We start from the raw sequence: 17,166 nt of genomic DNA, 5'->3' as shown, positions 1-17,166 counted from the left end.
AAGTTTACTGAATTACAACATACTGCAACAGAAAGTACAACTTGGAACTAGTGGTAACATCATCTGTTTAAATAGTCCTATTGCAAAACATTAGGAATTAAACCTCAAAAAACATAAATTTCAAAGAAAAGTAAAACCCAAACCACCAGTGTCAAGGATTCTCAGAGTAACACTCTGAATTGTTTGCTTTAGCTGAATAGCCTCATTTACTCTGAAGCAGGGGTTAAAGAGATCTCACAAGCATGAAAAATTTCAGTACAGGAAGCTATGAGAGATCTGAAAATATTTAATTTCTGTGAGTCTCTATTATCCATCAAACAACAGTATAGAGAGAGTTTTGGAGCTAACCCATATGGTACCTGCTTTGAGATTGAGAAAGGATATTTAAATATTTAAATATATGTTTTTGAGAACTATTAATCAAGAAACAGCAAATTAAGTAACATGTTCTTTATTGATGTGTTTATATTATATGATGCATGATAGAATCTTTGATAATGATAATAACTATAGCACAGAAATAGGCCCTTCCTCTCACCTTGTCCCATCCACCTGCATCCAGATTAGAGCTCTCCCTATGCTTTCCATCCATGTACCTACCCAAATTTCTCTTAAATGTTGAAATGAAACCCCCATCCATCAACCTCAGTGGAAAAAGCCTGTTTGCATTTACCCTATCTATACCCCTCATAGTTATCAAATCTCCCCTCATCCTTGCGTGTTGTAGGAAATGAAGTCCGAACCTATTTAACTTTTCCCTGTAGCTCAGATCCTCAAGTTTCGGTAACATCCTTGCAAATGTTCTCTGCGCTCTTTTAATCTTATTTACATCTTTTCTGTGATAGGTGACCAAAACTGCACACAAGATTAGGCCTCACCAACATCTTATACAATTTCAATATAATATCCCACCTCCTGTACTCAAAACATTGATTTATGAAGGTCGAAGTTCCAAAAGCTTTCTTTACAACCTTATCTACCAAAGACACAACTTGCAATGAATTATGGATCTGTAATCCCAGATCCCCATATTCTTCCACACACTTCAGCATGCCTCTCGTTCATCGTGTAAGACCTTGCCTAGTTAGTCCTCCCAAAGTGTAACACCTCACACTTGCCTACATTAAATTCCATCTGCCATTTTTCAGCCCATTTTTCCAGCTGGTCCAGATTCTGCTGCAAGCTTTGAGTCGTCTTCACTATCCATTACACCCCCAATCTTGTTGTCATCCACAAATTTACTGATCCAGTTTACCACATTATCATCCAGATCATTGATATAGATGACAGCAATGATTCATATGGCACTCCACTAGTCGCAGACCTCCAATCAGTGATGCAACCACTTGCTGGCTTCTCCCAGGAAACCAATGTCTAATCCAATTTACTACCTCATCTTGATTGCCAAGCGACTGAACCTTCCTGACCAACCTTGTCAAAGGCCTTGCTAAAGTCCACGTAGATAACATCCATCACCTTGCCTCCATCAACTTTCCTGGTAACTTTCTCAACAAACTAAGATTGGTTAGACATGACCTACCACACACAAAGCCACGTTGACTATCCCTAATCACTCCCTGTCTATCCAAATACTTCTATATCCGGTCCCTCAGAATACCTTCCAATAACTTTCTCACTACTGATGTCATGCTCACCAGCCTGGCTTATTCTTAGAGTTTTTCTTAAACAACAGAACAGGTTAGCTATCCTTCAATCCTCCAGCGCCTCACCGATGGCTAAGGATGTGTTAAATATCTCTGCTTGGGCCCCTGCAATTTCTGCACTAGCCTCCCACAGGATTTGAGTGAACACCTTGTAAGGCCCCGGAAATTTATCCACCCTAATTTGCCTCAAGACAGCAAACAGCTCCTCCTATATAATCTGCATAGGGTCCATGACCTTGCTGCTGCTTTGCTTTGCTTCTATAGACTCTGTGTAATACAGGTTCAATAAGTCCAATTAAGATCTTCCCCACTTCTTCTGGAAAAAGTGCATTTTGGAGATTAATAAAGAACTTTGAGGGTGAGGGGATTTCAAAAGCAGAAAATAGATTCAAACAACAGGATGTTTGGATAAGAAAAAATGTACTCAGCATTAAAGCTTCAAACTCACATTTCACCAACAGACAATGAAATATTTATTAATAACTACTGTATTTACATCACATAAAGTTGAAGTTGCTTGAAACTTATTACTTAGGATCACTGAAGGGAATATTGGATTTCCCATTAGGATTTTAAAACTATAAGTGTTTCCAATCCCCCAATATGCACTACAACGTCTAAGCAAGTGTGTAATAGATAAAAAATAGCTTGTTTGAAGATTATTTCATAATTACAAAAAACTAAAGGGTGTTAGAATAAAGGGATATACTTGATGTATACATTTTAGTGAAAGGTAACAAAAACAAAGAGAAAAATCAAAATACAATTTTATAACTGCAGTATTTACATTCTAAATCTACTGTAGCATCACCATAAACTCAGTGTCCCAAAGAATAGTTCCAAAAATCAGTAATTCCCCACCCCATTGCACAGGGTACATCCTATCTAAATTGACATGTCTGAGTAACCCAAGATACAGGGCTGCACCATACAAGTAGGTAGCCTCATGGAAGGGTCGTTGGATAAATGACAAGAAATAGGGTGGGAGGCAGGGGGTTGGTTGGTGTGGAGAGAGGGAAAAGTTAACAGCATTTGGCAGCCACCCTTGGCACCATGTGTTCTTGAATCATGAGTATTGGAAATCTAGTGGCCATAAAAGTACATATTATAACAATGGATGGGCTGATGGAGAATGAGAAAATGTGGAAAGGTGAGAAATTCTTTGTTGAAAAGAGGGTGTGAAAGTAGTGCTGATCATAAATTTAGAGCAGAGAATCTTAGAACAGTTTAGGGATAAATGGGAAATAAATGGGAACAGATTTTAAACAGTAAATTTTTACAGTTTTGTTTCAAGCTTTCTTTGTGATTGGTCTCACTGTGCACCTTCTTTAAACTTTTCCCCAGACCAAAGCATCTTTTAGAATGGATTATAAGCAGACCAAGATCTCCATTATAAGCACATTCAAAGGCATTAATACCTGCTTCAGGGATGGGCACAGGACACCTCTGCTTTCATCTTACTCACTATGGTAAGTGGAGTACATCCTGCTGGCCATTATGAGCACTCAGATTTATACCATTGAAAGAAAAATGGGTCCCTCATGGCTCAATTTCTAAAAACAGAAGTACTACATGTGATAAAGTTATACTCTCTTACCAAACAATTTTATCTATCATGAGACAAAGGATTAAGGTCCCCATGTGCTATTTGAGCAGGAAATATAAATGACCATGCAGCAAACAACTTTCTATTGCATGCACCAACTTTGTGTGCAGTTTTTCATTTACAACGCATGCTCTGATTCTGGCACGTCTTCACCTTTATCCTCAACTCTTTGTCGTCTTCGACTGATCTTTTTCTGTAACTGAAGTTTGTTGGTGAAGAAGATCTCCTTCCAACCAACCTCCAAAGCCAAAGCTTGCATTTCAGCGGTTATGGTATCACAATATCGCAAAACAATTTGTTCCCAGAGTTCATCTGAATTGCACGTCTGTAGAGAAAACAGAAAAATTTGTTGTGTGACAGAAATCCATTTTGCATACCTAATTTATCCCGCTATATGTTTCTAAGCATAAGCATTCTTCACTCTATTCAAAGAAGTCAGACTCGATTAGATTGGCTAGCATTACTCTCACATGGAACACAAGAGGCTGAGTGACCTTGCAGGGGCATAGTATTATCTTTCCCAGGGCAGAGGAAGCTAAAACTAAAGTTTAAGGTGTGAAGTGAGAAACTTAAACATGACCTGATGGGTATCTTTTTCCACTGAGAGTATGACGGATAATTGGAAAGAAATGGCAGAAGTTGTTGTGGAGGCAGAAATTATTTATTTGTTAGATACAGGGACCAATATGCCCTATGGCACTTTGAGCTGCAGCGCCTAGCAAGGCCCCAATTTATTCCTAGCCTAATCAGGGAACAATTTACAATGACCGATTAACATTCCAAACGGTACGCTTTTGGATAATGGGAAGAAAACCGTGCAGTTATGGGGAGAACAAACAAACTCCTTATCGACAGTGGTGGGATCAAACCCGTCGCTAGTACTGTAAAACATTGTGCTAACCACTACACTACCATGCTGTCCCCAGATTATTATTACAATGTTTAAAAAGCATTTGGACAGGTACTTGAAAGAAGTATGCATTATGGTCAGTGTGCACAAGGTAGGCTGTTTCTATACTGCACATTTCCTTAATTGTCAGGAAAAAATAATCACAGATCCAGCTGTGTATAAAACCAATATCACAAGGTAAGAAAGGTACTGAAAAAATAGGAATGGATAACTGCATGTCTTGACCATCATGCTGAGTTAAAAGGCAATGAGTTGTTTAAGGGAATAAAACAAAACAGTAGTGCCCATATGCCCCCTTTAATTCAATATGGTATGTAATAATATCACAATTAATTACTTGTAATGTCCAAACTCCATACAAATCCCTTAAAATGAAAATTTATTAACCTCATCCTTAAGCACGTTAAGTAACTGAGCCCTCATGTGTGTCTGGGATAGAGAATTCTAAAGGTTACACAATCAGGAGCAGGAGCGAAGTGAGAAATCCAGAGTAAGGAGTCCAAGTGGACACACTAGGATCTAGATCTAGTTTGACCACTCCTCACTCTCCATGCACCGGTAATCAAATCAAACTGGGCTGAATTTGGAGACAGTTTCAAGGGAATGCGAAGGCCAAGTCATAACATTGGCTCCGAATAAAGCTTTGGCCACATTGTGAAACTGCAGTGCAGAAGTGGCTCAAGATCATTGTTTCAATCTGATAGTAACTAGCTGGCAATTCAAACTATGCCCCCTCTTTCAAACAAGTACAAGTAGTTGCATCTCTCTCTTTCTCTTTTTCTCCAGGTACCTTTTTAGCATAATCTTCAACAAAGTCTTCACTAATTTTGTCTTCATCACTAAAATTCACCGCTTTGTGTCCTAATGCACCAAGGAGCATCTGGGGTTGTCGGCCGAAGTGTAAGTTGTGATTTCAGCCATTGGGGAAGTTGGAGCCCCTGAATCCATTGGGGGGCTGAAGGCTGAGGTTGGAGGACTGAAGTGAGTGGATGGGTGGGTGGGTGGGTGGAAGCATTCAACCATCAGGGTCCTGAACCAGCATGGATAACTTCACTCACTTCAACACTAATCTGATTCCAAAACCTATGGACTCACTTTCAAGGACTCTACAAATCATGTTCACAGTATTTATTTGTTTATTTGTAGGTTTCTTTTTTGCTTTTGCATAGTTAGTCTTCTTTTAACATAGAAACATAGAAAATAGGTGCAGGAGTAGGCCATTCGGCCCTTCGAGCCTGCACCGCCATTTATTATGATCATGGCTGATCATCCAACTCAGAACCCCGCCCCAGCTTTCCCTCCATACCCCCTGATCCCCGTAGCCACAAGGGCCATATCTAACTCCCTCTTAAATATAGCCAGTGAACTGGCTTCAACTGTTTCCTGTGGCAGAGAATTCCACAGATTCACCACTCTCTGTGTGAAGAAGTTTTTCCTAATCTCGGTCCTAAAAGGCTTCCCCTTTATCCTCAAACTGTGACCCCTCGTTCTGGACTTCCCCAACATCGGGAACAATCTTCCTGCATCTAGCCTGTCCAATCCCTTTAGGATTTTATACGTTTCAATCAGATCCCCCCTCAATCTTCTAAATTCCAACGAGTACAAGCCCAGTTCATCCAGTCTTTCTTCATATGAAAGTCCTGCCATCCCAGGAATCAATCTGGTGAACCTTCTTTGTACTCCCTCTATGGCAAGGATGTCTTTCCTCAGATTAGGGGACCAAAACTGCACACAATACTCCAGGTGTGGTCTCACTAAGGCCTTGTACAACTGCAGTAGTACCTCCCTGCTCCTGTACTCGAATCCTCTCGCTATAAATGCCAGCATACCATTCGCCTTTTTCACCGCCTGCTGTACCTGCATGCCCACTTTCAATGACTGGTGTATAATGACACCCAGGTCCCGTTGCACCTCCCCTTTTCCTAATCGGCCACCATTCAGATAATAATCTGTTTTCCTATTTTTGCCACCAAAGTGGATAACTTCACATTTATCCACATTAAATTGCATCTGCCATGAATTTGCCCACTCACCCAACCTATCCAAGTCACTCTGCATCCTCTTAGCATCCTCCTCACAGCTAACACTGCCACCCAGCTTGTATCATCCGCAAACTTGGAGATGCTGCATTTAATTCCCTCATCAAAGTCATTAATATATATTGTAAACAACTGGGGTCCCAGCACTGAGCCTTGCGGTACCCCACTAGTCACCGCCTGCCATTCTGAAAAGGTCCCGTTTATTCCCACTCTTTGCTTCCTGTCTGCTAACCAATTTTCCATCCACATCAATACCTTACCCCCAATACCGTGTGCTTTAAGTTTGCACACTAATCTCCTGTGTGGGACCTTGTCAAAAGCCTTTTGAAAATCCAAATATACCACATCCACTGGTTCTCCCCTATCCACTCTACTGGTTACATCCTCAAAAAATTCTATGAGATTCGTCAGACATGATTTTCCTTTCACAAATCCATGCTGACTTTGTCCGATCATTTCACCGCTTTCCAAATGTGCTGTTATCACATCTTTGATAACTGACTCCAGCAGTTTCCCCACCACCGACGTTAGGCTAACTGGTCTATAATTCCCCGGTTTCTCTTTCCCTCTTTTTTAAAAAGTGGGGTTACATTAGCCACCCTCCAATCCTCAGGAACTAGTCCAGAATCTAATGAGTTTTGAAAAATTATCACTAATGCATCCACTATTTCTTGGGCTACTTCCTTAAGCACTCTAGGATGCAGACCATCTGGCCCTAGGGATTTATCTGCCTTCAAGCCCTTCAATTTACCTAACACCACTTCCCTACTAACAAGTATTTCGCTCAGTTCCTCCATCTCACTGGACCCTCTGTCCCCTACAATTTCTGGAAGATTATTTATGTCCTCCTTAGTGAAGACAGAACCAAAGTAATTATTCAATTAGTCTGCCATGTCCTTGCTCCCCATAATCAATTCACCTGTTTCTGTCTGTAGGGGACCTACATTTGTCTTTACCAGTCTTTTCCTTTTTACATATCTATAAAAGCTTTTACAGACAGTTTATAAAAGCTTTTACAGTCAGTTTATAAAAGCTTTTACAGTCAGCTTTGCACATTGGTTGTTTTGTCAGTTAATTTATTCCATTGTATTTCTTTGTTTTACTGTGAATGACTGAAAGAAAATTAATCTCAGGGTAGTATATGCTGACATATACGTACTTTGATAATAAATCTAATTTAAACTTTGTCTTGCTGTTGTTATAGGTGCTTGTGTTGTTCTGGTAAACATCTTGGAATACTCTATTGACGCTGGAATATGTGGTGATGTTTGTGGGCTGCCCCCAGCACATCATTAGGTTGTGTTGGTTGCTAACACAAACAACATATTTCACTCAACATACATCAAAGTTGCTGGTGAACGCAGCAGGCCAAGCAGCATCTATAGGAAGAGGCGCAGTCGACGTTTCAGGCCGAGACCCTTCGTCAGGACTAACTGAAGGAAGAGTGAGTAAGGGATTTGAAAGCTGGAGGGGGAGGGGGAGATGCAAAATGATAGGAGAAGACAGGAGGGGGAGGGATAGAGCCGAGAGCTGGACAGGTGATAGGCAAAAGGGGATACGAGAGGATCATGGGACAGGAGGTCCGGGAAGAAAGACGGGGGGGGGGTGACCCAGAGGATGGGCAAGAGGTATATTCAGAGGGACAGAGGGAGAAAAAGGAGAGTGAGAGAAAGAATGTGTGCATAAAAATGAGTAACAGATGGGGTACGAGGGGGAGGTGGGGCCCTAGCGCAAGTTAGAGAAGTCAATGTTCATGCCATCAGGTTGGAGGCTACCCAGACGGAATATAAGGTGTTGTTCCTCCAACCTGAGTGTGGCTTCATCTTTACAGTAGAGGAGGCCGTGGATAGACATGTCAGAATGGGAATGGGATGTGGAATTAAAATGTGTGGCCACTGGGAGATCCTGCTTTCTCTGGCGGACAGAGCGTAGATGTTCAGCAAAGCGGTCTCCCAGTCTGTGTCGGGTCTCACCAATATATAAAAGGCCACATCGGGAGCACCGGACGCAGTATATCACCCCAGTCGACTCACAGGTGAAGTGAAGTGAACATTGACTTCTCTAACTTCCGCTAGGCCCCACCTCCCCCTTGTACCCCATCTGTTACTCATTTTTATGCACACATTCTTTCTCTCACTCTCCTTTTTCTCCCTCTGTCCCTCTGAATATACCTCTTGCCCATCCTCTGGGTCACCCCCCCCCGTCTTTCTTCCCGGACCTCCTGTCCCATGATCCTCTCGTATCCCCTTTTGCCTATCACCTGTCCAGCTCTTGGCTCTATCCCTCCCCCTCCTGTCTTCTCCTATCATTTTGCATCTCCCCCTCCCCCTCCAGCTTTCAAATCCCTTACTCACTCTTCCTTCAGTTAGTCCTGACGAAGGGTCTCGGCCTGAAACGTCGACTGCGCCTCTTCCTATAGATGCTGCTTGGCCTGCTGCGTTCACCAGCAACTTTGATGTATGTTGCTTGAATTTCCAGCATCTGCAGAATTCCTGTTGTCAACATATTTCACTGTATGTTTCAATGTACATGTGATACATAAATGAATCTGAATCATGGAATGCATTAAAACTGAAGGAATGTGCAGAATGGAGACTTAAAGTAAATGAAATAAAATTAAATTGAAGGCAAATCACCAGAGACAGTTCACTAATATTTTTGGAGGTGTAAAAGGGGCTTTGGAAACTTTCCATATCCTTACTTTCAGAAGAATCAAGATTAAAAGGATGTGTAATGCGACTTTGAAATGGGGAAAATAAACAAATGCTGGAGGAACTCAGTGGGTGGGGGTTGAAAGCATTTGTTGGTGTGAGGAACAAAGATTCAACGTTTTGGGTCAAGGCCATGAATCAGGACTGAGAACAGAGAGGCTTGACATAAGTTTAAATGAAATGGCTCCTGATAGATCACATTGATATTTGGAACGGAGGGCATTGTTATGAGACATCAAGAAAATTCAATTTATGCAAAAAAAATTAAGTCTAATTTTTACCATTCTGTATAGCAATTAAAATAATGTGCTGAGTTTAAAATTATGTTGTAAAATCCTTTGCAACAGTACAAAATACTGAAGAAACTCAGCAACTCAGGCAGTATTTCACTATTTTGGGCCAATACCCTTCATCAGGACTGATGTCATCTGTGTGTGTTGCTCAAGATTTCCAGCAACTGCAAAATTTCTTCTGTCTGTGGTCACATAATTATTTGGTCTTTTGACAATATAAGAAACAATGTAGGGAAAACAGTCGACTGCATGAGGTTCTTGATGTAACTTTGACAGCGATCTGAAACCTTATTCCTGCCAGGCTGGCCCCAACAGAAGTTGGATTACTGTGGATATGGAACTATTTCTTTTGTTTCAAAATTCTGAGAAGCATTTCAGTAGCCCCCTCTGTTGGTGACAGTAATGTTGCATTCAAAATTGTTCTCACTGTTATGATGTTTGTATTCAATTAAAATATATTTTTATCAAGTGTCTTTCTGCTCATTAAATGAGAAGGTACACTTGTTAAAAAAACCTCTGGACACCCGTGACTCTCTAGTTTATTCTGTGAACTACCACTTTTAGCATTAAATGAGCAGGTAGATCTTTACTCTCTTTTGCAAAAACTGCATAGAAAATACTGCGTTATCTCAGCTATAAGTCAATGCTTATGCTCTGATACGAACCTCTTTCCAAACCACTTCATAACCCGAATAGCATTTCCTTCTATTACTTATGCTCCTCGTGCCTCTATCTAGATTCTCTCTATTAATTTGCTGATTGTACAACCGTTGATGGTAGAATCTCAGATGAAGACGAGAGGGTGTACAGGAGCGAGATATACAGCTAGTGGAGTGGTGTCGCATCAATAACCTTGCACTCAATGTCGGTAAGACAAAAGAGCTGATTGTGGACTTCAGGAAGGGCAAGACGAAGGAACACATACCAGTCCTTATAGAGGGATCAGAAGTGGAGAGAGTGAGCAGTTTCAAGTTCATGGGTGTCAAAATCTCTGAGGACCTAATCTGGTCCCAACATATTGATGCAGCTATAAAGAAGGCAAGACAGTGACTGTACTTCATTAGGAGTTTGGAGAGATTTGGTATGTCAACAAAAACACTCAAAAACTTCTATAGATGTATCATGGAGAGCATTCTGACAGGCTGTATCATTATCCAGTATGGGTTGGCTACTGCACAGGACTGAAAGAAGCTGCAGAGGGTTGTAAATGTAGTTGCCTCCATCTTGGGTACTAGTCTACAAAGTACTCAAGACATCTTCAAGGACCGGTGTTTCAGAAAGGCAGCGTCCATTATTAAGCATCCCCAGCACCAAGGTATGCCCTTTTCTCATTGTAACCATCAGGTAGGAGGTACAGAAGCCTGAAGGAACACACTTAGCGATTCAGGAACAGCCTCTTCCCCTCTGCCATCCGATTCCTAAATGGACATTTAACCTGTGAACACTACCTCACTTCTTTAATATATATTATTTCTGTTTTTGCACAATTTTTAATCTATTCAATATAAATATACTTCAAGCTATTTATTTTTCTTCTATATTATGTATTGCATTGAACTGCTACAGTTAATGAATTTCATGACACATGCTAGTGATAATAAACCTGATTCTGATTCTGAAGTGCATGCAAGCTCTTTGTCTCTCTCTTTCATAACAACATAGAAGATGACTATTTGCCCAACTGATCTGTACTGGCCAGCAATCCCATTTCCTCACTTATTTCCCTGCAGTCAATTCTTTCACTCATTTGCGTTAATACTAGGAATATATGTGATGGAGAGAATGCAGCAAAGGTTCACCAGATTGATTCTTGGGATGATGGTTTTGTCATATGAGGAAAGATTAAGAGGGATAGGCCTGTACTCCAGAGTTTGAAATAAACCTTGTTACATTTCTAGATTAAGGGAATTAAGGAGTTTTATGCAGGAAGGTGGTACCAAAGTAAAAGATCAACCACAATCTTATTGAATGAGAAAGTAGGCACAAGGATCTATTCCTGCTGTTATTTCTTAAGTTCTTATACAGCAAAATTGGTGAAAAAATGTTCTGGGGAGAAAAGGCATTTTTCTTTAGAATTTCCCAGCATGATTGATAGCAACTACATTAATTTACTCTTTTACACTGTGTGCATAGTCTGCATGGTTTAAAAATAGATTCTAATTTGATAACCCCCAGCCGTCAACATTTGGAGTCATAGTGAAACAGGCTCGAGCAACCAATGATTTGCCCTCCTCTTGGTCACTGTATGCAAAATATTAGGAAACCTACATTATTCCAATTTTTTCAGGCTCTCAAAATATTAGTGATTTAACAACAAAAATCTTCTTACCTGTTTAAACTTTCTGGACACTTGGGAAAGTCTGGCGATGTCCTCAAGCTCCAAAAATGAAATTATATAAAGAAGCAAGTCTTTAGGGAGACGTTCAAGATAATCAAACTGCTGTTGACACAGGTTACAAACGTACTTGAGGGTATCATTGCCGAAAATTACAGCAACGTGAACTAAGGTTTAATACACAACAAGAAAGTAATTTAGAATTTTTTTCTGCAATAATTATAGGGCTAAATCTAGAAATTTAGTATTGGGATCACAGTGCACTTATTAACTTGTGGCTGTTAGCAAAGCATAAGAAGCACATCAATATCAAGTTGCCTGTTTGTTTTAGAACATAAAATGATAGAGCACACTATGGGTCCTTCAGCTCACTAGAAACCTATTCAATGATCAATCTAACCCTTACTTCCAACATACCTCATAACCCTCTACTTTTCTTACTTAAGAAACTATCATTCAAAGAATCTCTTAAATGCCCCAATTATATCAGCTTCTACCACCACCTCTGGCAGTATGTTCCAGGCACATACCACTCTTTGCGTAAAAAAAACTCTTTCTCTGATATCTCCCCTAAACTTTCCTCTATTCACCTTAATCAAGTCACCTCTCATCCTCAGCTGCTGTTTGTTGATTACATTCAACACAATCATACCCTCAATTCTAATCAACAAGCTCCAAAAGTTGGGCCACTGTACCTCTCCCTGCAAATGGAGCCTAGGCTTCCTCACCTGGAGACCACAGTCAGTGTGGATTGGAAATAACATCTCTTCCTTGCAAATAATCAACACTGGCAAGGATACATGCTTAGCCCACTGCTCTACTCTCTTACACCCATGACTGTGAGGCTAGACACAGCTCAAATGCCACCTATAAGTTTGCTGATGACACAACTATTGCTGGCAGAATTTCAGATGGTGACGAAGACGAGTACAAGAGCAAGGTAGATTAGCTGGCTGAGTGATGCCACAACAACAATCTTGCACTCAATGTCAGTTAAGACTAAGCACTGATTGTGGACTTCAGGAAGGGGAAGTCTAGGGAACGCACACCAGTCCTCATTGAGGGATCAGAAGTGGAAAAGTTGATCAGCTTCAAATATATTGATGCAATTACAAAGAAGGCACAGCAGAGGCTATATTTCATTAAGAGTTTGAGGAGACATGTGTATCACTAAAAACTGTCACAAATTTTGTAAGTGCACTGTGGAGAGCATTCTAACTGGTCTGGTATGGAGGGGCCATAGAAAGCTGTAAACCTTCAGCTCTATCATGGGCATTAGCCTCCCCACATTGAGGACACCTTCAAACGGTGATGCTTCAAGAAGGCAGCATCCATCATTAAGGACCCCCATCACCCAGCTCACGCCCTCTTCTTAATACTACCATCAAGGCAAAGATACAGTAGCCTGTAGACATACACTCAACATTTCAGAAACAGCCTCTTCCCCTTCACCATCAGATTACTGGATGGATAATGAACCCATGAACACCACCTCACTTTTTTCTTTGCTCTTTTTGCAATACTTACTTAATTTAATTTTTAATGTATATTTCTCATTGTAATTTATAGTTTAAAATATGTACTGTACTATAGTGTACTGCTGCTGCAAAACAATAAGCTTCATGACTTATGCCGATGATATTAAACCTGATTCTGATCCTCCTTTGCTCCAAAGAGCAAGGTCCTATCTCACTCAACCTTTCCTCATTAGACATGTTCTCTAGTCCAGGCAGCATCCTGGTAAGTGTTCTTTGGGCCCTCTCTATAGCTTCTACATCCTTCCTATAATGAGATGACCACAAACGAATACTATACTTAAAGTACAATGTCCAAGTATTGTGTTAAATTATTTCAGAATGCATTTACTACAAAGCATGTGATTGATTGGTTGGGTACATCAGGAGCTCACCTCATGAATGGCTGGAACTATTTAAAGCTAGCCTGGCTGCGGTAATGACAATTAGCCTGCACTCCTTAAAGGAGATCCGAATTACAGCTGAAACAGGTGTTTTACAAATGTATCTGACCTTAAAAACATTGAGGAATGCCACAACATGGTTTGGAACACGGTCCAAGACTTTCTGACTCTGTTCGAAAGGTCTTGGTGAAGAGAAGTGGAAAGCACAAGAGGGATGATGCATTTTGGAGGCTCACAGGCATAAAATCATAGGGAAGTTAGAACAGGAAGTTATCAAGGACAATGCTATGAATCAAGTCCTGTGGACTTGAGTACCAGATTTACAATGACATCACACAAGTGGTCAAAGTCAACACTACCCTTTTATTACCACCCAGCATAAATTTCCTGCTTTTGGGAATACTTTCAATCTCAAATTTCGACTAAATCTACAAAAAACTCTAAACGTTGAATGCTATGCCTGTTGATTCTCACTTACCCCTTGTCATCCCTATGTTACTGCAACATCCTCAGTAAGCTCTGTGTAAATTTGGATCAGTTTTGCAAGTCTGATTGCATGAAAGCACTAAGATTGGAAAGATTAATAACGGTTAATATTTTAACTTCAAACTGATCAAAGTTTGTTATGCCACTTTGTAGTTTTTCCTCCAACAATTGTTTGCTAAAACTAAGATCCTGAATGCTATTTAGTTGCTTCCTAACACAGTGAAAATTTCTTGCTTTCTGGAATTGACAACACTTCAAAACATTTTGAGAAGAAAAGAAAATCATAAAGCCTCTCTATTCCAAAATTGTACTAGTTTAATATTAATCCATGAAAGATTTATTTAGAAATTATACTGCACCAGTGCCAAAAGCTTCATTTGCAACTATTGTCCAAGGTTCTGGGCATAAAGATCATGCTTTACACATTTTCATAGTCAAAAATGTGCCGCCCAGTATTATTTGATGTCGAAGTCAGGGAATCAGTGGTTCTAGGACCCTAACTGGGAAGAGAATGAGCAGAGAGAGAGAAAAGGAGAGAGTGGAAAAAAAACTGAGTTTCTCAAAAGATGGATCAGGGCAATAAAATCACTTGTCAGCAAACACTAGGAATTACAGGATTATAGAAACAAAAACAGTCTCAAAGGATTTGCTTTGGACCAAATTATTTATCAATTTATCTCCATAGATTAAATTGTTTTGTAATCATTGTGCATTTATATCATCTATTTGTGCTCAATATTAATTTGAAAATATATAGGCAATGATAAAGAAAGAGGAACAATATAAAAAGTGAAGATCTTGTTATTGCTTGAAGAACAAAACACCAAAGGAAATCCAAATAGAAAAATTCACTTAAACCAATGACCCCTATTTCATTGGTTTTGCTGCAGAAGTAAAATTCGTAATGATTCACCTGGCAATCATAAATTCACCTATATGTCTATGTAACTGCAACATTGAAGGAATCAAAAGGTTTAAGCCCATCTGTACTATGCTGAATAACAAGTGCACAAAAAGGTAAAAGGACTAGAAGACCCTAAGACATAGGAGCAGAATTAGACTAGTCCACCCATCAAATCTCCTCCGCAATTCCATCACGGCTGCATCATTATCCCTTTCAAACACATTCTCCTGCCTTCTCCACGTAATCTTTGATGCCCTGATTAATCAAGAACTGATCAACCTTGGCTTAAATATACCCTATGACATGGTCTGCACAGCCATCTATTGCAACGAACTCCACAGATTCACCACCCATGGGTAAAGAAATTCCTCCTCTTCCCTTCTCTAAATAGACATTCCTCAATTCTGAGACCGTACCCTCTGGCTTTAGACTCCCACACTACAGGAAACATTCTCTCCACATCCACTCTATCCAGAGCTTTCAATATTTGATAGGTTTCAATGAAATTCCTCCTTCATTCTTCTAAACTCCAGTGAGTAGTTGTTCAGAGCCATCAAATACTCCTCATATGTTAACCCTTTCGTTCCTGGGATCATTCTTGTGAACTTCCTCTGGACACCCTCCAATACCAGCACATTCTTTCTTAGATAAGGTGCCCAAAACTGCTCACGATACTCCAAGTGCAGTCTGACTGATGCCTTACAAAACCTCAGCATTCCATCCTTGCTTTTGTATTCTAGTGCTCTCGAAAAGAATGCTAACATTGCATTCGCCTTCCTTATCACTGACTCAACTTGCAAGTTAACCTTCAGAGATGATGACCCCCAGGTCCCTCTGCATTTCTGGTTTTTGAATTTTCTCCCCATTAACTAAATAGTCTACACCTTTATTCCTTCTGTCAAGGTGCATACCCATGCATTTCCCTACATTATATTCCACCTGTCACATCTTTGTCTATTCCCTCAATCTGTCTAAGACCCTCTGCAGACATCCTGCTTCCCCAACACTACCTGGCCCTTCACCTATCTTTGTATTGCCATAAACTTGGCCACAAAGTCACCAATTAATTCATCCAAATCATTGACATACAACGTGAAAAGAAGCAGTCCCAACACCAACCCCTGCAACACACCAGTTGTCACCAGCAGTCAACCAGAAAAGGTCCTTTTTATAAACGTAAACACGAGGAATTCTGCAGATGCTGGAAATTCAAGCAACACACATTAAGGTTGCTGGTGAATGCAGCAGGCCAGGCAGCATCTCTGGGAAGAGGTACAGTCGACGTTTCGGGCCGAGACCCTTCGTCAGGACTAACTGAAGGAAGAGCTAGTAAGAGATTTGAAAGTGGGAGGGGGAGGGGGAGATTCAAAATGACAGGAGAAGACAGGAAGGGGAGGAAGTCTGTCCCTCTGACTGTACCCCTTGCCCATCCTCTGCGTTTCCCTCCCTCCCCCTTTTCCTTCTCCCTGGGCCTCCTGTCCCATGATCATCTCGTGTCCCTTTTGCCAGTCACCTGTCCGCTCTTGGCTCCATCCCTCCCCCTCCTGTCTTCTCCTGTCATTTTGAATCTCCCCCTCCCCCTCCCACTTTCAAATCTCTTTGTCACAACAGTTACAACAACCATTATAAAGGCATTTGGATAGATGCAAGGGTAGGAAAGGCATAGAGGGACTTGGGACTAATGCAGGCAAATGTGTTGGTGGGCATGGATGACGTGAGCTAGAAGGGCCTATATCAGTGCTATATAATTCTATCTTAACACTGTAACACTCCCTCAGGATCTTCGGCTTCATTAAGATTATACATCTTTCTTCTAAGAAATAATACAACCTCCACATTCTCCAAAGAATACAACCTCTATGAAAGGACAACCCTCTCCTCTCCAGAATTAGCTTCATGAATATCCTTTAGTCTGCGTCCAATGGTACTATATCATTTTTTAACAGTAAGTAATACTGTGATAATATTCCAGGTGTGGCTTCATCTAACACAAGTACAACAAAACCTTCCTATTGTTAAACTCCAAACCATTTGCAATTAAACCAAAATGTAATTTATCTTCATAACTACTTGTTTGATATTTGTGATTTATTCTCTAGAACACGTAATCCCTCTATACTTCACTGATTTGCAATCTTTCTCCATTTAGATGACATTCTACCTTCTGATTCCACCTACTGAAGTGCTTAAGACCGTAAGACAGAGCAGCACAATTTGACCATTTGGCCCCTCGAGTCTGCACCACCATTCCATCATAGCACAGGTACCATCCCTCTCCAACCCATTCTCCTGCCTTCTCA

The 17,166-nt window shown here is 40.6% G+C and overlaps 1 protein-coding gene across 1 annotated transcript in view; it reads right to left on the bottom strand.

The window, feature by feature from the left end:
- Positions 1–2,135: 2,135 nt before the first annotated feature.
- The window catches only part of LOC134345196 (F-box only protein 36-like), a 73,505-nt gene continuing 58,474 nt past the window's right edge, over positions 2,136–17,166 (bottom strand). The window contains exons 3-4 of the mRNA XM_063045457.1: positions 11,553–11,725; positions 2,136–3,595 (exon numbers count right to left, since the gene is read on the bottom strand). Coding sequence (XP_062901527.1) covers positions 3,389–3,595; positions 11,553–11,725 — 380 coding nt within the window. The 3' untranslated portion in view covers positions 2,136–3,388. The remainder of the gene's footprint in view (positions 3,596–11,552; positions 11,726–17,166) is intronic.

The sequence above is a fragment of the Mobula hypostoma genome, chromosome 4 (assembly GCF_963921235.1).
Source record: "Mobula hypostoma chromosome 4, sMobHyp1.1, whole genome shotgun sequence".
Taxonomy (NCBI): Eukaryota; Metazoa; Chordata; class Chondrichthyes; order Myliobatiformes; family Myliobatidae; genus Mobula; species Mobula hypostoma.
This window is presented reverse-complemented; position numbering and strand designations above follow the sequence as displayed.